This window comes from Chiloscyllium punctatum, chromosome 10 (genome assembly GCF_047496795.1).
Source record: "Chiloscyllium punctatum isolate Juve2018m chromosome 10, sChiPun1.3, whole genome shotgun sequence".
NCBI classification, from domain to species: Eukaryota; Metazoa; Chordata; class Chondrichthyes; order Orectolobiformes; family Hemiscylliidae; genus Chiloscyllium; species Chiloscyllium punctatum.
Window position 1 is genome coordinate 81,829,424 of NC_092748.1, and position 20,236 is coordinate 81,849,659.

General features: G+C 39.6%; 1 protein-coding gene across 1 annotated transcript in view; it reads right to left on the reverse strand.

Moving 5' to 3' along the window:
* nckap5l (NCK-associated protein 5-like) overlaps nucleotides 1-20,236 on the reverse strand; it is a 753,060-nt gene that overhangs the window by 518,914 nt on the left and 213,910 nt on the right. The window contains exon 3 of the mRNA XM_072579642.1: nucleotides 3,794-3,867. Coding sequence (XP_072435743.1) covers nucleotides 3,794-3,861 — 68 coding nt within the window. The 5' untranslated portion in view covers nucleotides 3,862-3,867. The remainder of the gene's footprint in view (nucleotides 1-3,793; nucleotides 3,868-20,236) is intronic.

Below are 20,236 nucleotides of genomic sequence, written 5' to 3' on the forward strand. Positions count from 1 at the left end.
TTAAGGGTTTAGATGGAGAGGAATTTGTTAAGTGTGTACAAGACAATTTTCTGATTCAGTATATGGATGTACCTACTAGAGAAGGTATAAAACTTGACCTACTCTTGGGAAATAAGGCAGGGCAGGTGACTGTGTTGTCAGTGGGAGAGAACTTTGGGGCCAGCGACCATAATTCTATTAGATTTAAAATAATGATGGAAAAGGATAGACCAGATCTAAAAGCTAAAGATCTAAATTTGAGAAAGGCCAATTTTGACGGTATTAGGCAAGAACCTTCAAAAGCTGATTGGGGGCAGATGTTCGCAAGTAAAGGGACGGCTGGAAAATGGGAAGCCTTCAGAAATGAAATAACGAGAATCCAGAGAAAGTATATTCCTGTCAGGATGAAAGGAAAGGCTGGTAGGGAATGCTGGAAGACTGAAGAAATTGAGGGTTTGGTTAAGAAAAAGAAGGAAGCATATGTAAGGTATAGACAGGATAGATCAAGTGAATCCTTAGAAGAGTATAAAGGAAGTAGGAGTATACTTAAGAAGGAAATCAGGAGGGCAAAAAGGGGACATGAGATAGCTTTGCCAAATAGAATTAAGGAGAATCCAAAGAGTTTTTACAAATACATTAAGGACAAAAGGGTAACTAGGGAGAGAATAGAGCCTCTCAAAGATCAGCAAGGCAGCCTTTGTATGGAGTCGCAGAAAATGGGGGAGATACTAAATGAGTATTTTGCATCAGTATTTACTGTGGAAAGGATATGGATGATATAGACTGTAGGGAGATAGGTGGTGACATCTTGCAAAATGTGCATATTATTAAGGAGAAAGTGCTGGATGTCTTGAGATGGGTAAAGGTGGATAAATCCCCATGATCTGATCAGGTGTACCTGAGAACTCTGTGGGAAGCTAGAGATGTGATTGCTGGGCCTCTTGCTGAGATATTTGTATCACCGATAGTCACAGGTGAGGTGCCAGAAGACTGTAGGTTGGCTAACGTGGTGCCACTGTTTAAAAAGGGTGGTAAGGACAAGCCAGGGAACTATAGACAAGTGAGCCTGACGTCAGTGGTGGGCAAGTTGTACATGTATTTGGAAAGGCAAGGACTGATTAGGGATGTGCATGAGAAATCATGACTCACAAACTTGATTGAGTTTTCTGACGAAGTGATAAAGAGGATTGATGAGGGCAGAGCAGTAGATGTGATATATATGGACTTCAGTAAGTTCGACAAGGTTCGCTAAAGAAGACTGATTAGCAAGGTTAGATCTCATGGAATACAGGGAGAACTAGCCATTTGGATACAGAACTGGCTAAAAGGTAGAAGACAGAGGGTGGTGGTGGAGGGTTGTTTTTCAGACTGGAGACCTGTGATCAGTGGAGTGCCACAAGGATCGGTGCTGGGTCCTCTACCTTTTGTCATTTACCATAAATAATTTGGATTCGAGCATAAGAGGTACAGTTAGTAAGTTTGCAGATGACACCAAAGTTGGAGGTGTAGTGGACAACGAAGAGGGTTACCTCATATTACAACAGGATCTGGACCAGATGGGCCAATGGGCTGAGAAGTGGCAGATGGAGTTTAATTCAGATAAATGCGAGCTGCTGCATTTTGGGAAAGAAAATCTTAGCAGGACTTATACACTTAATGCTGAACAAAGAGACCTTGGAGTGCAGGTTCATAGCTCTTTGAAAGTGGAGTCGCAGGTAGATAGGATCGTGAAGAAGGCATTTGGTATGCTTTCCTTTATTGGTCAGAGTATTGATTTGGGAGGTCATGTTGCGGCTGTACAGGACATTGGTCAGGCCACTGTTGGAACATTGCGTGCAATTCTGGTCTCCTTCCTATCAGAAAGATGTTGTGAAACTTGAAAGAGTTCAGAAAAGATTTACAAAGATGTTGCCAGGATTGGAGGATTTGAGCTATATGGAGAGGCTGGACAGGCTGGGGCTGTTTTCCCTGGAGCATCGGAGGCTGAGGTTTACAAAATTATGAAGGGCATGGATAGGGTAAATAGACAAAGTCTTTTTCCTGGGATCGGGGAGTCCAGAGCTAGAGTGCATAGGTTTAAGGTGAGAGATGAAAGATATAAAAGAAACCTACATGGCAACTCTTTCACACAGAGGGTGGTACGTGTATGGAATGAGCTGCCAGAGAAAGTGGTGGAGGCTGGTACAATTGCAACGTTTAAGAGGCATTTGGATGGGTATATGCATAGGAAGGGTTTGGAGGGATATGGACCAGGTGCTGGCAGGTGGGACTAGATTGGGCTGGGATATCTGGTTGGCATGGACGGATTGAACCGAAGGGTCTGTTTCCATGCTGTACATCTCTATGACTCTATGATAGACTCAATAAGCTAGGATTGATTTCTTTCAAGCAGAGAAAGACTGGGTGCAGTGGGGGGATCATGATTGAGGTGTATAAGTTTAAGAGGGGTAAGGACAAGGCGAGCAGCGAGGTGCTCTTTCCCTTCATTGTGGGGTCAATCATGAAGGGGCATAGATTTAGGGTAAGGGGCAGGAAATTCAGAGAGGATAGGAAGAAAAACTTTTTTACTCAGAGGGTGATGGTAATCTGGGATGCACTACCTGGAAACATTGTGGAGGCTACAAACTTAACAACCTTTAAAAAATATTTGGATGAGCACTTGAACTGTTATAATATTCAAGGATGTGGGACAAGTGCAGGAAATTGGGATTAGCACACCTTTTATTGTAGTTTTTGTTGGTGGAGACTCAATGAGCTGAAGGGCCTTTTCTGTGCTGTATGACTCTGTGGCTCAATATAAATTATTGCTCCCTTAGAAATTTGGTATTCCGACATCTCTCCTGGTGATTGTAAGACAAAAACCTTTGACAGCACATCTTTTATTCACAATACTCAATTTCTATACAAACAAGTGACTATCAAAAAAAATTGTGCAAGAAAGTGGATCTTGTTGCTCACATTTAGTTCAAACTCATCCCTAAGAATACTCAAAGAGCAACCTGAGAATCCAGAGTACTGAATTTCTCTATTCCACAACAAACTTTTTCTTTCAATCACATTCCATTTATCCTTATTTAAGGCATCAAATATGAAGTACTAATAGACCATGATATACTCCAAATTAAGGACTCAATCTCTGCTGCATGTGCATCCTCAAATTCCTTGTCTATCCAAATCTTTGTTCCTGCCAATTCCATGTTCAACTGTCAATCTCTGCATCACAGCTGCTCCGTGAGAGACTGAGAATCCAAACTGAGGGCAAGCGTGGTAAAATGCTTCATTCACAACACAGTTTACTTAAATAATGAGATGTTAGGCAAGGCGAAACATCTATCGAGTGCTACCCAATTCTAAGCTCAGCTTCTCCTGCTAACAAGAGTGTTTTTTAAATTTAATTCCTGATGATTCACCATTTTCTTCTCTACTCTTCTTCTCTTTTGAAACCTTGTGCATGTGCTTAATCACCCATCAGGCAGTCTTTTCTGATATTTTTGGCTTCTGCATTTACATTATCCCAAGCTTCAAAGTGTTCAGAATGTTACAGCCTCATATAAAATTAAAACATAAGCCCTATTATTACTCATTTTCACTGACTTCCTGAATTGTGACCAAAATTCTATCACTACCTTGCTTCCCACTTGCTCAGTTCCAAATCTATGTTTCTCTGCATACCATTTATTTTCTTTCTTGCCCTCTGGGCACCTTCATTTTTTTGCTCTTTACACATTATCCTTGTGAAATGCTCAGAGACTTTGTGTGTGTGATCTGTACTATACAAATATCAGTTGTTTTCAAATATCATTCTCTTACTTACTTCTGAACATTCTGTTGTGATTCTTCCAACTGTTTACGCAACTCTTGTACATATTTATTTGAATCCATGTGATCCTGAAATAAAAATTTAAAGATTTTTTTTCTTAAATAATGGAAGTATAATTTTCAATAAATAACTTCAGTTGATGAATTCTCATTCCTCATTATTCATCTCAATAACATCCTCTTTCAAGCAGGAAGAGGGGTGGGAGCATCCTAAACTGTGCTTCATGTATTAGATAGCTGGAAGCTTGTTTTAATTAGAGGCGTAAAATTAATGTCTCCCTGCAAGATAGCTACTTTACACTCATTAACTGGACAATGTTGATTGAGTTCACTTGATGCAATATACAGCAAATTATAGTTCAGGCTTGAGGATTTGGTGAAGTGTAAAGATATTATTTTAATATGAATACAAATGGACTATGTTCAAAATATATCAACAATTTCATTCTCTACAATACTCCCTCAATAGTTTCCCTCCAATGAAGGTCAATGCAAATTGGAAGAATAGCACCTCGTCTTTCGATTAGACACTAATGGCCTTCTGGATGCAAAGCTGTGTTGAACAAGTTCTCTCCACATCGTATTTCTCTGTCTTTGTAAGTTTCAGTTTTTCTCTTGTTTTTGCTTTTCAGCAGCATGCAAGATGGCATCTTCTCTTCCCCCTGTTTCTTTGTTTGCCTCATCGCCACTTCTTTCAGTCTGCAGCTCTGTCATTAAACCTCTTCTGTCTTCCCTTTTGCTCTGCTTTCTATCCTCCCCATTTCCACTTCCTTAAATCCTATTGCATTTCCAGTTCTCATGAAAGATTAAATATTAACTCTGATCCTCGCTTTCTGAATTTGGCCTTTCAACTAGACTCATTAAATCCAACATGTTATGTCAATTAGACCATCACTTGAGTGCCACACAGATCACAACAATGAACATGACCATTTACTGTAAGTTGCTTTGAGTTTATGTGATGATATAACTTCCAGTAAACCACTACAATATTAAAAAAACAATGTAACAACCTCTGAAAATGAATGGTTAGCTATCTTGCTCAGTGGAATATTAGTAAATGTCAGCATAACCACGCGAACTTCTGTACAAACATTTGCTAAATATATACAGTTCAGACTGATAGGTATAAAGGTAAAACAGAGTACACAAGAGATTTGAATTCAGAAAAACATATTTGAATTGAAAATAGGGGACATGAGCATAACTGCCCTTGACATCAATGTCCATTATGAGATTTTACTGACGAGCAACTCCAAATTCACAGCAAAGTGGTTGACTTTTGCCTGCCCTCTGAAGTGCTATAGGGAGCAAATCAATTCAAAGACAGTTAGGGATGGGCAATAAGTACCCAGTCTTGCTGGTGATGCCCATACCCCATAAGTGAATAAAAATAACCAAAGGCAACATTTAGCCAAATGTGCCATCAAAGAGCTGCAGCAAAATGGGAATTCATATGGCAACTTCTTTGGTTGAAAGGAGGTTAGTTGTGGTTGTTGGAGGTCAGTCATTTCAGTTCGAAGACATCTCTGTGTGAGTTTCCTTAGGATAGTGTTCTCGGCCCATCAACCTCTGTTGCTTCATCAGTAACAGGCTTCCCTCCATCATAAGATTAGTTTGCTGATGATTGCATAATGTTCAACACTCAATTTGTGCTTCCTCAGACACTGAAACAAACACTTTATAACCTGGATAATATCCAGGTTTTAGCTTACTAGTGGCAAGTAGCATTTGTGCAATATAATTTACAGGCAATGACCATGTCCGGGAAGAGAAAATCAAATCATCATTTTCTGACATTCAATGGCATTGCTTTTGCTGTCAACATCCTGAAGGCTGGGGGGTTACCATTGAGCAAAAGCTGAACTGGACTAGCCATAGAAACAAAGTATCTAATAGTCCAGGTCAAAGGCTAGGAATATTGCAGTGAGTAAGTCACTTCCTGACTCCCCAAAGCCTGCCCATCATCTACAAGGCACAAGTCAGGAGTTTGATGGAATACTCCCAACTTTTTTGGATGATTGCAGCCCCATCAATACTCATGAAGCTTGGCATCATCCAGAAAAAAAAAGCAGCCTATTTATGTGCCACCACATTCATAAATATTCACTCTTTCCACCATCCATGCACAGTCACAACAGCATGTACCAACTATAAGATGCACTGCAGAAATTTGGCAAGGATCTCTAGACAGCACCTTTTAAACTCACAACCACCATCAACTAAAGGGACAAGGGCACCACCACTGCAAGTTCCCATCAAGCTAACTCATCATCCTGACTTTAAAATATATCACTGTTCCTTCAGTAACCCTGGAATTCCCATCCTAATGGCAATGTAGGCCAACCTACAGCACATAGATTACAGGAATTGACTAAGGCAGTTCATCACTACCTTCCCAAGGGCAACTAGGGATTGACAATAAATGCCCAGATAACTAGACCTACATCCCGTGAATGAATAAAAGAATAAAGAAATTAATTCTATCACAAAGCAATTCATGGCTGAACTTTAAGACCTATTCTGTACAGCACTCAAAGCATCAGGGATCATTTGTATGGATCCTGGAAAAACAGATACCTGGTCACTTGTCAAAAATCAGTTTGATTGTAATAAAAGCAATATTTACTAAGACATATTAGCTTCAGTCTGAAGGACAAGAAGACTCAATACGCAGGCATATGATCCAGCAAAGAAAGAAGCCTGCTTAAAATTCACTTAACAGGCTAAAACGTGGGACTACGTTTTACCAACCAATGTGAAGAACCAAATCAGATCTTCAGTATAGCAGTTTGGCTGTACCTGTAGTGATGCAAAGCCAAAAACATACTGACAGCAATAAATCATTGAATTTCATCATTAGAAACTTCCACTCCCATTTCTTAACATGGCACTAAAGTGAATTAGTAGGCCTGCAATGTTTCAAACCTCTATTAAAAGATCCAAGTTTAGCAGTAAATCGTTGAACTATTTAGAAATGCTATCTCTGCTGTAAACACTTTCTTCATTTGCATGTGTGTCTGACATATCTGAGTGGGTGGTATTGGTTGTTGTGAAATTTGGTTGTTGTGAAATAAACATCTATTCTCTCTTTTACTTTAAACTTTTAAGAAAACGTCTTTCATCAGTGTTTTAGAGTCACAAAACTCAACTGAGTCAAAACACTTCTTTAAAACAGGAGAAATCATCTGAAGATTTCTCCCCATGACCCATAGCATAATAAACAGTTATAAGATCATGGATTCATTCATCACTGTCACAGCATCAAAGGGAGTGCTGCAGAAGAATACATTGTTCATCCTTGTCCATATTGCAGAACAATCTCTGTCCAAGCCAAGGCTGCAATTCCTTTTCAGGGATGTCTCCTATTCACTTTTCCTCATCAAACTCATTTTCATTCCGTCCTCATACCAGCACTTCACTTGTTTTCATTCATTCTTGGGATGTGCGTGTCTCTGGTAAAATGAATGCTTATTACTTGGCTTCCCAAACTGTGAGTTGTGATCCAATTAGTCACAAGATGTGATTTTAGGGTCATGAGGTCAGAAGCAGCAATAGCTGCCACAGAGCACAATCTGATTTCTGACAACTACAAAGCCCCTTTAAATGTTTGTGGATTGTTATTGTGAGTATTGGCTAATGAACTGATTTCTGAGGCCCAATTGTGCCAAAGCAAATCTATGAATAGGTGGGTGTGCTTATTTTTAACTGTAGAATTCCTACCTTGCTATCAAATTCTTCCTGCTTGATCACTGACATTGCTCCCTCCTTATGCTCCTCAACATCTCTTCTATGCCCCAATTTATAACCTGAGGTAATATAAAATCTCAGCATCAAAATAGGGTCACACTGGGACATGTTTGGGAAACAGTGGCTTATTGCTCATTGCATGTTGTGTTGTGAATGTGGCATGAGTCCAACTGAGTAGCGATTAGAGAGGGTAGTTAATGGGTACCCAATTTGGAGTCACAAACAGGTCAAATCAGGTAAGAATTCGACATTTGATTCCAATAATGATATTACTAAAATAACTCAGCTTTCACAAAAGTCAAGAGCTTCGTAGTCACTTTAACTGATATCCATTTCTCATTTCTAGAACATGTTTAAATGAATTTAATTCTTGAAACTATGTTCAGATTTAAACAGTCTCCCAAACTTTACTAGTTCTAAGTTTTTGCTGACTTTGTACCAGTTTTCAGTAGCAAAATGGCCATCTTGGCACTCAAATTGGTGAACAAGCAACATGTGCTCATTATGCACCAAAAATGGGGCCGCCAGTCAAACTCACAGGGGGACACAAAGATCCAAGAAACTAGACTGAAGGAGGATTGGACCACTTACAAATGTAAAAAAGAGCTGAGTAACAATTTGACTTTCTCTTCTCAAAATATGACTACACTGAATATGGTTCCATCCAGGGAAATGTGGTCTATGTGTATTATGATTGATGGTCCTTAAGGGGTTTGTGGTGTTAAGCTTTAGAAACTTTATCAAAAATGGTATGGGAGGAACAGGAGCCTATTAAAGTTCATTGCACGTCTGAAGACTGTTTCAGGCCACCACTTGATGCCATCCCAGCTATTTCTCCGACTCCATTGACTTCTCCTGTCAAGATCATTTTCTTCCACCTGATCACTTCAAGCCTCCTGATTGTTCCCTTTCTCGACACCTACTCGATGTTTTCTACCATCCTCCCTTCCCCAACCCTCTTGCTCAGGAATAACTCTGGTAAGGTTACAGGTCAAAATTGAAACCCTGTTCTCCACTAAGCTTCCTGAGGCTACCCAAAAGTTGGCCCATGCACATATACTCAAAAATTCAAGATCACATAAACTCAAGTTTAATCTTTTCATAAGAAGTTCCAAAAATATTTCTGGTAAGATGGCAGTGGAGTAGGACTTCTGAGTGCTGGGCTTGTCTGCGCCATGCACTTCTCTTTTCATTTCTTTTCTCTTTTTGTTCCCTCTTCTCTCACTTTTTTTCTCTTCTATTTTGTTTTACTCACTTCTAGATGAAGAGCTCAGTGATGGTGATGGTATCGGCAGCGGTAAGTGGGCTCACCAGTGCACTCATGGTGTTGACGATGGAGGCCAGTTTGGGTTCCTGTCAGCTTCTGCATCGTCGAGGCAGTCCTAGCGCCAACTCTTGCCTCCTGTGGTGGAGGTGAGTTTGGTTTCTAGTGACATCTGCATCCAGTGTAGATTCATGGAGGCAGTGACAGAGGTGAGTTTTGGCCCAGTGTGAGACCTAGTGGTATCAGCAATGGCTGCATTGGTGAGGTGGGACTAAAGCAGAGTCATCGAGTGGCAGAGTCGAGTTTGGACCAGAGCAATATCCAGCAGCATTAGTCGTGTCTGCATTACCAAGGTCCAGTGAGGACCTATAGTGGCAAGGACATCAATGGAAGCAAGATGGCACCGAATAGTGGTAACTTTCATTCCAGCGGTGGCAGCGTAGAGAAGGGGCCTCATGCCTGGTCACCAGGCCCATGGCCCATGATGGAACACTTAGCAAGGAGGAGTGTAAAGTTGGACAATTTCTTTATTCCTTCATTTTTCCTCATTCATATTTTATAGTTTGGTTTATTTTCTGCGTTTCAAATGGATCTTGAGAGTGGCAATACTACATAATACTTTCTATATTTTGCAACAAATGCATGATAATAAATAAATCAAACTTATAAAAATAGCACTTGGGTCTTTAGCTTTGATCTTACTCAACAAGAATCAGTTAAATATTTTATTATAAACACAATTGTTCCTAAGATGAAGGGCCTTAACATTTAAGATTTTCAAATGAAGATCAGTGGCCTTTATTTAAAAGGAGACCCTTCATATGCACAATTCTTTGAACACGGACAAATAGCTAACTGGAAAAAAATTAAATGAATTCACATTATGAACTGTATTTTTCGTATTCATATTGTCATGCTGTAATCACCTCTGGGCATCAACAATACAGATGCCTTATGTTAGTGAAGTAAAATTGTAATAATAATACAGATTCACATCACAGCAGCATTGCATCAATAAAATAAAACAACAGCTTCTGTCAGCTCTTGTGGCTATGTTAATTATCCGTTTTGTATTTAATAAAAAGGACAAAAAGGGAAAGAACAAACCAGCAAAAAAAACACTATGGGTACGTACTGGTTAAAAAGAAATAGGGAGCAAGAATCATCAATCTATGATGCATCTATTATGAAAGAAAACTAATTAGTGTAACTTTATTTACAATGCTTTCATAAAATGGAACAGACATAAATTATCATGGGTAAAAGAAAATATTTAAAATTTGAACCTTTTTTTGACATTTAGAATATTCTCAAGAGCTTTAAAGCCTTCATTAAAAATAAAATGTCAACACTAACCAGAATAGGTAACACTGTGACCTGCCTAGTTATTTCCTAATGCTGATAAAGTGGCCTGAGTTTTCTCTTTTTCAAATGAAAATACACTTGAATTCTATAGCTTTCCAGGAGCATTTCAATCCCTGAGTAATGGCCGTTGTTTTGCACAGTGAAGTCTGTAGATCTTTTGTGAAATGAGCACTTGAGTGCTCCAGACCTTCAATCTCCCGCTGACAAAACGTCATCCACTCTTAAATGTCAAAATAATTTTATCGCAGAAGTAATATGATCACACACCTGAATAATTTCTATAAATAAAAAAAAAGGCAAAGAAGCATTCAATGCCTCGCATTTGTTTCGTTATTTAAAAGTTATTTGGTCCAATCTCCTGCACCACCCCATGCAATGCAGCACTACCGAACACGTGAGGGAGCAACGTCTAGAAAGATTTGTTGGTAAGATCAGATGAAGTAACTAGAGTCGAAGACACTTGTGTAGAGCACTATCACTGGAATGGTAGTCTGAAAAGCCTACTCAGCAGTAAGTTCTGTGTAAATCTACTTAGACAAGTTGCATGCTCCCATGTCTTTTGCTGGTACTGCTCCAAACTGTTTCTTAAGAACCATGAGAAATTATGGTTCACCTAATTAGTAATTTTTATTTAATTGTACAAGAAATCTTGCTCCCTGCTTGCACTATTCCATTCAGAAACTCACCATACTGAAGAGCTATATTACGGTTCAGTGCACCAATATACTAATGCATTCCATAGGAACTCGTACAAGTTTAGAGCTTTCAATAGAAAGAAGCAAAAAGAAGACTTTTATGAAAACATGTTTTAAGGGCAAAGTTCAATTCCAGAAACATATAAACGAATCATGAAGGCTTTTGTGGGATTAACTTTAAGTGAGGAATTGGCAATGGGAAAACAAATGGGATTTAAAGTAAACAAATCTCAGGACCTGATGGCTTCTAACAGAGAGAATTAAAATAGATAAAGGGGAACAAATTGCAGATGCATCAATTTTTCAAAGCTCTTTAAATTCAGGAAATTACATCAGCAATATTCCATGGGATGAAGGACCCTGCCGAGATGTATCTCATCAAATTTAATTCATATCTCATAAATACTTACTCAAACCTTATGGCATCCCTCTCATCTACCCCCATCTTACCACATGGTGTTCCTGAGACATCTTGCCACTTGGGATAACCTGGAATTGATCAGTATCCCTGGCACACTTGCCATCCTTAAAAGGCTGTAGTACACCTGGACAAGTATTGTCAGTCAGGAGCCCTGCATAGTTTCTGATATTTGCTCCAGGTATGGCAAAAAAGGGATATTCGGCAGCCACTTTGGGGACAGAGGCCTGGACAATATGTAATGGATGCTCAAGAGGTCCTTTTCCCCAAAGACCAGCAGAGAAGACCACGACTCTAGAGCATGCCAATCTGGTCCAAGATTTTCACCTGGGTTAAAGCACACTCCTCCATCTGAGGAATGTATCACAGTATATAAAGATGGTAAATTACCTTCTCTAATCCATCAGTTTACGTACCGCCATCTTCTCTCTGATACCTGACATACACTCTATCTCTCCTACTGTACCCATCCCCCAGCCAGGGTCATATTCTACCAGTCTCACTATTACCTCAACACCTTCCCACACTCGCTCTCACGCACCTCAAAACCAACATCATTACGTATGCCCTCTGTGTATCTACTCACTCACTCAGGACATCACCCCCAAAATAGCAATAGTGCCACCCATTTTCATCCTCCTTAATTTTGCTTCTGTCCCATTTCAGGAGGAAAACAGCCCACTTAATGAATCAAGATGAGCAGTGTCAAGATTAGAGTGGTGCTGAAAAAGCACAGCAGGTCGGGCAGCATCCAAGGAGCAGGAAAAATCGAGGTTTCGGGCAAAAGCCTTTCATTTCTGTTGAAGAGTTTTTGCCCAAAATGTCGATTTTTCCTGTTCCTCAGATGCTGCTTGACTTTTCCAACGCCACTCTAATCTTGACTCTAATCTCCAGCATCTGCAGTACCCAGTCTGCCAAGATGAGAAGTGGGTTGTCCAATATTTGGCCCCTTATCCTTTATGTGAAGAGCATCCTGACTTTGACTGTCCAAAGCAGCTGACTGACTGGTATCAGAGCATGCCCTTGACATACTAGCTGGGACCCATGAGTGAAGGCTATTTCCCCCAACTGACTCAGGACTGCTGATAAACTACAACAAGCTTCATGACTTCTTGCCTGTGCCAAATGGCATGATAATGCAGAAATACTATGAGCCTAGTAATTTCTGGCTGAGCAGACAAACCACAAAAAGACAAACAGGGATGCTGTGAGTATCCTAGGCTCAAAATGAAAGACAGCTCGCAAACAGACTGGTGACGTAGCCAGATCCAGTCCATGAGCTGGTTGCAAGTCCCTGAACATAAAATGGCTTTGCTGCTGCATTACAAAGACACTCACTGATGCAACACAAGGTGCAGCACGGAAATGCAGAAGTCTGTTGGAGGTGTACCATGAGAGTTGTTAGAGGCTGTCAGATGTTGACACCTATGTCCGTGAAGATCAGGTTGCCCGTACAGCATACAGTGTGCTCCTCTCTGTCTTCTATGATCAAGCCAGTTTTGAATCCATCAAGCAAGCTCACCCTGGATTCCACGAGTCTCTATCTTTTGTACCAGCCTGCCATATCAAATGCCTTGCTAAAGTCCATGTAGACAACATCACTGCCCTTCCCTCATGAATCATTCTTGTCACCTCCTCAAAACACTCAATCAAATTGATAAGATGACTTTCCCCACATAAACCCATGCTGCCTATCACTAACAAATCCATTCACTTCCAAATATGAATAAATCCTCTCAGTGTCTTCTCGAAAGCTTTTCCACCACTGACATCAGGCTCATTGGCTTGTATTATCTAGATTATTGCTGTTTGCCTTCTTTAAGAAAGGAACAGCACTGGCCATTTTCCAGTCCTCTAGAACCTCGCCTGAGGCCAAAGAGGATATCTGTTAAGGTTTCAGCTACTTCCACCTCCTTGTCTCCAACAATATCCTGGGATTGATCCCATCTGGCTCTGGAGACTTGTCTACCTTCATTTTTTTTTAGATTAGATTCCCTACAGTATAGAAATAGGCCCTTCGGCCCAACAAGTCCACACCGACCCTCCGAAGAGCAACCCTCCCAGACCCTATATTTACCCCTGAATAATGCACTTAACACTATGGACAATTTAGAATGGCCAATTTACCTGACCTGCACATCTTTGGACTGTGGGAGGAAATGAGAGCATCCAGCAGAAACCCAGACACAGGGAGAATGTGCAAACTCCACACAGACAGTTGCCCAAGGAAGGAATTGAACCTAGGTCCCTGGCGCTGTAAGGGAGCAGTGCTAATCACTGAACCACCATGCCACCCATGTCAAGACATCCAACACTTCCTCCTTCATTATGTTGACTTGCCCAACAGTATTCATACACCTTTTCGTAACCTCAACATCCCTCATGATCCTTTCTTTGGTAAAAACTGATGTAAAGTACTCATTAAGAATCTCACCCATTTCATGTGGCTCCACACATAACCTCACTCATTTATCCTTCAGTGGGCCTACTCTTTCCTCAGCTATCCTCTTGTTCCTAATATATAACCAAAATGTCTTGGGATTCTCCTTAATTCTGTTGGCCAAGGACATTTCATAGCCCCTATTAACCCTCCTAATTCCCCATTTCAGTTCCTTCCTATTTTCTCTGTATTCTTCAAAGACTTCATCTGTTACTAATTGCCGAGAGCAGAGGTATGCTTCCTTTTTTTTGATGAGCTGATCATTTGCCCTGTCATCCAAGGTTCGTGAATCCGGCCATTCCTATTCGTCATCTTCTCAGGAACATGCCTGTGAAAGTCAACTGGTCTTGAAAAGATTCCCATATGTCAAATGTGAATTTACCCTCAAACAGCCACTCCCAATCTACATTCTATAATTCTTACTTAATTCAGTTAAAGTTGGCCTTCCCCCAATTTAACACTTTCATCTGAGGTTCACTCTTGTCCTTATCCATAAGTATCCAAGTATTTATGGAGTTATGGTCACTATTCCCAAAATACTCCCCCACTAAAACTTGGATCACTTGGCTGGGCTCATTTCCCAATACCAGGTCTAGTATGCCCCCCTCCCTTGTTGGACTATCCACATACTGTTTCATAAAACCCTCCTGCTCACACCTAACAAAATGCACCCATTCAAACCCCCGCCACTAAGGTAGTCCCAGTTAACATAAAGGAAGTTAAAATCACCTACCACAACAGCTTTGTTATTTTCGCATCATTCCAGAATCTGACTCCATATTTCTTCCTTTATCTCCTGCTGGTAGCTGGTAGGTCTGTTGTACAATCCCAGCATTGTGATTGCACCCTTCCTATTTCTGAGCTCCACCCATAATGTCTTGCTGCAAGAGCTCTCCAGGGTGTCCTCCCTCAACACAGCTGCAATATGCTCCCTAACCAGTAATACAACTTCCCCACCTCTTTTGCTTCCTCCTCTGTTTTGTCTAAAACATTGATATCCTGGAATGTTATGATGCCAATCCTGTCCCTTTTCCAACCATGTCTTTGTGACAGCAACAACATCATAATTGCCTGCATTAATCCAGGCTCTAAGTTCATCCATCTAACCTGTCAAACTTCTTGTATTGAAGTAAATTCAGTCCAAATCTCCAATTCCACTGAGCTCAGCAATGTCTCCCTAACTGCCCTTCCTCTTAGCTATGTTTGCCTTAGTCCCAAACTCTTCCCCAGTCTCTACACTTATTGACTTGCTGCTCTGTTTCTCACCCCACTGCCACACAAAAAAAAATCACTGCCCAGCAAGAAACACCGCACTGTTCAACAAATGCATAGAAAATGAAATAATTTGTTTCTGATATCGACAAAGGTCTCATCGGAATTCTCATGCACTTCTGCCACAAATATGACCGTAGCTTGTGGCACACAGGCCTCTAAACGATTTTGCCCACAGATTTTGGGTAGAAAAAGGAGCAGGTGCCTCTTCTGTTTAGATTTGCCAGAGGTCAATCTTGACCACTGATAGTTAGACAGGTCTTAGACACAGTATAGACAAAGGTGGGTTGGTGGCAGAAACCACCTCAAAGAAACAGGTGGCTTAGTGGTTAGCACTGCTGCCTCACAGTGCCAGGAACCTGGATTCAATTCCAGCCTTGGGTGACTGTGTGGAGTTTGCACATTCTCCCTGTATCTGCATGGGTTTCCTCCCACAGTCCAAAGATATGCAGATTAGGGGAATTGGCCATGCAAAAATTGCCCATAGTGTTAAGGGATGTGTAGGTTAGGTGCACAGTCAGGGGAAATGTAGAACAATAGTGTAGATGAATGGGTGTGGGTGGGTTACTGTTCATAGGGACTTGTTGTGCCAAATGGTCTGTTTCCGCACTACTGATTCTATAAAAACCTTTACCCTCTGCTGAGGTGCCAGCACAATGTAACAGAAGTAGGGCAAATGCAATGTTAGAATTCATCTCAAGAGGGCTAGAATAAAAAAGCAGGGATTACTGCTGAGGCTGTATAAACTTCTGGTCAGACTGCATTTGGAATATTGTGAGCTGTTTTGTGCTCATGGATGTGCTGGCCTCGGAGGGTGTCCAGAAGAGGCCTACATGAATCCTGGAGATGAAGGGTTTGGTATATGAGAAGTGGTTAGGACTCTGGGTCTACACTCAATGAAGTTTAGAAGAATGAGGAGGGATCTCATTGAAACTTACAGAATACTCAGAGACCTGGATACAGTGGATGTGGAGAACATGGTTTCACTACAAGGACAGACTGGAACTGAGGGCACAGACTCAGAGTGAAGGGATATCACTTTATATCAGAGATGAAGAGGAATATCTTCAGCCAGAATGTGGTAAATTTGTCAAACTCATTGCCACTGAAGGCTACGGAGGTCAAGAGTGTTTAAGATAGAGATAGTTGGGTTCTTGATTAGTAGAGGGATCAAGGGTTACAGTGAGAAGACAGGACAACAAGGTTGAGAAACATATCAGTCATGAATGAATGGTGGAGGAAATTTGATGGGCTGAATGGCATAATTCTGCTCCTATATCTTATAGTTTATATACCACAGTGAAATCCTTTAAGGATGGATCTTTATTAAGCTGATGTGTTGAAATGTTCATCAGAAGATATGACTGAGGAAAGGAAATGGAGTTGGAACAATCACACTTAAGTTCTGAGAATAACCATCTGAGTTTCTCGTATATCTCACCATTTCATGATACTTAAAACTCACCATTTGCCTGATTTCAAGTCCTATGCAAATCACTCCATCCTTTGCCTACGCAATAGCAGCTGTGCTCTTAGTCCCTAATTCACAATCTGTGGAACGCACACCCTAAATCCCAGCGGTCTTGCATTGCCCTTCTTGACGGCTATATTTAAAAGCCAAGTTTAACTAAATTTTTGGTTACTCTCTTCCTCTATTTTTTCTTTTGTTGACTTAGTTTCTATTAAGTACCTGTGGTTTGCTTCTATGCTGAGACTTGTGACTGCAGAATAAGAGTTTCAATTCCTGCTAGAATTTCTTATCTAGTGGAAAGTTATATTGATAAGAATCATGTGAAGCTGTTGAACATACTAAACATTAAAAGCTATTATAAATCAATTTTTAGTCTTTTTACATATGAATTATTTATATTGTTTTTCCAGCTTTTTTCTTCAAATAGTTATTTAACATTGGTGCATAAATGTAATTAAATGTTGGTCTTCATTGTATGATAACATTTGTTTAACAATGTTATAGTCACAAAATAAGCAGAAGCAAACATCCTATATCAGATGTTAATTTAAAACTTGCTTATTTATAAACTGTAAATCAGTCATTTCATTTTATTAAATGTATGGGTAAACAAATGTAGAGTAATGATGAATAAACATTTCAAGCTAAACTGGCCCATAATCAAATACAGCTACATTGAACAAAATCCTGTACTTATATAACACATTTAATACTGAAAGATTACATAGGATCTGCATTATAGAAACAGGTCTGAAATAACTCCCAATACCAAGTCATCCTTGATTTACAGCTGGAAAGTCCTTTACACTGATCCAGTTCCCTCAGACCCAGCTCTCAGAGTGAATAGAACCTCTGATACTCCTGTTTAAATCTGTCAGCCAAGGCTCCATGACTGGATCACATTAACAGACTCAATCAGGGAACCCATACTCTATAAGGTCCACCTGGCTGACCTCATTATTAACACAAGATCATTGAGCCTAATCAAACTATGCCAGTTTTTGTGTGGAGAGTAACAGAACAGGTAAATAATCCCAAGGAATTCACAAAATTGTTGTTGCACAACATTTGATACTGAGCCACTGAAAGAGTCAAAAGATTTGGTCAAACAAGCATTAAGATTTGTTTCAAGCAAGCATCTGAATAGAGGAAAGAGAAGCAGACAGTCTGAAAGGTTTCAGGTGAAAACTGCAGAGTTCATACCTTGGCACAGCCACTAATAATGGAGTGATTAAAACTAGGGATACCCAAGAAAAATGAAGAAGTACATTATTCTTTTGCCTAATAGAAATATTGAAAATCTGAACATTTAAGACAGTTGTATTAAATGGAAAGGTACTATGATGAACAATTTTGACATTAAAATACAAGTGTAACATTCAGTCTACATTGATGTTGACATGCTGAGTGAAGCTCTGAAATTCATTGGGAAGCTGGAGTTTAACTTTGCATTGTATTTACTGGTTTTTAAGTATCACTATTAAGTAAAGTTTGTCATGGTTAAAACTGAATCAATATCTGATATTCAACCATATGTGAAGGAAGGTGTTTGCACTTGATTAACCAAAGGACTGCTGTGAATGGGCAGTGGTAAATCACAGAAATCTCTGGGCTGGCAGTTTGATATTTTAAGGTGTGGGACTGAAGTAATCCATGTGACAACGGTTAGGAGACATCTCTCCCACTCCCACATATTCCATATGACTGTCCCCTATGGACTCACTTGTAAAAAGCAAATAATTAGCATTCAGTTCTGACAGAATCTGAAAGCTGAAACCCAAAGCAGAGAAAAATAATATTTAGAGTTAAATTAATTGACAGAGAAGGAAAACTGTGACAAAATTACTTCAGAATGATTTCAGTACAAAACAGCTGTAATGGTCCAGTTGGAACAAAAATAACATTAGATAGAATTCAGGTGACATGAGAAAAATATTCCTTGCAAGCTAGAGATATTCAATTGTTCCGCCCTGAGGATCTAGAAATATAGAATACCTGCTTTGTGCATTGCTAAAGGATTCCCTAAAAAAGAAAGTGTTTAAGCAGCAATAAATCTATCAATACTAGGGTGATTAATAAGATCATGTAATTCCTTGCACAGAATTTTGATCTGTGTATGGAAATAGCTGAAGGCTTCAAATTTGATCCTTTGAAAAGAAAAGCATCAGCTAATAATTTCCTTGGATGAGCACTCACTTCACAGATATAATTTTTGCATCCAAAATATCAATTCAGTTGCTTTCGGATTGGTGAAGAACATGGAACTATTAAAAACAGACACAGCAATGATACCTTGGCAGAAAGGAAGTAAAATTACTCTTGACAGAGTGAGGAAATCTTTATTTTGCAACTCTACTAGATTGACATTGGATGCCTTTTTTATAGATATTGGCTGGGAATTGGCTTGGCTTTCTTCCATTTACTTCCAAAGTCTAATAAAAGAGACTTAGAAAGACTACTGAAATATCTGTTGATTATTTCATATATGTGCAGAATCAAACAAAATGGGTAATATTGATGAGCAATTATATTTCTGTTTCATTTTGCTATAGATCATAGTTTGAGGCTTTGGACCATTATAAGTCATTCAAATAATCTGAATTTTGAATGCGCTGCTCCTATCAATTCTATTTACTGGAGAGAAAATTGGAGCACTAAATAAATTTAAACTGATCACTTATTACTGCATGGCATACATAAATACAGCTTGTTCCTAGTTATACGTTCATTTGCACTGAGTAAAGTTAAGGAGGAGATAGACATATATTTAATTAGTCATTGACAATGGAGCACTGGCAGGAAAGTGGAGTTGGGGCTTAGATGAGATCAGCCATGATCATATCAAATAACGCAACAGGCTTAAGGGGCTGAATTACTTCCTTCTGCTTCTAGTTCTTATATTGATACATGAACATAGATAGAATATTACCCTGGCAAGCACATAACCTAAAAAGCTTCCAAATGTAGCAAGGGACCACTACACTTGATTTCCAGCATGATTCCATCCAATGTCGAAATTTAAGGGCAAGTTAGAAATATCATTGTTACCAAGAATTTCTGCTCTAAATTGTGCCTGTTACTATGGTAACAGCTGTTACATTTAAGCTGTGAAAATAATCACATCTTTGCAGTTTCAATGCAAACTGTATAAAATTGATTACGTTCAATAAAGGTGCTCAAATCCTCATCAGTGATAGAAATAGGCATGCAAACTACTTTTCCAAAATAGCATTTCGGACCGTTTCATATATTTTCTGAATTCATAAGATTAAAATGCATGTCGTTAATGGACCACCCCTGACTCATTTGACTATTTTCCAAATACATCAGATCGGTAAATGGATTTTGTCCAATGGTGTAAAATGAGAGCAATTGAATTCACAGTCTGTTTTATTTCTCTTCCAATATTTATTTCCATTGACCCAGTGAAATAAAATTGGCAGAAGTGTGAAGCGGTCTGCTTCTTCCTGTCACTCGTTTCACACTATCACACAAAGTCAGAATCAACCTTAATATTTCTGCAGCAAAGAGAAAAGGTTGTGATGGATATAACTGAATCCTCCAGATTCATTTTTAATTTAGTGACAACTTGGACATTGCAATTTATCAAAGGTGAGTTTGACAAATTACCTGGATACCTCAATGTGTTTGTACCAGTCCACAAACTAGGGGTGCACGCATTTATTTGTTTCTTAGAATCTACTCAAGATAAAACAGAAGTACCAAATAAAAACGAACCGATCACCTTTGTCACTTGTGCAGT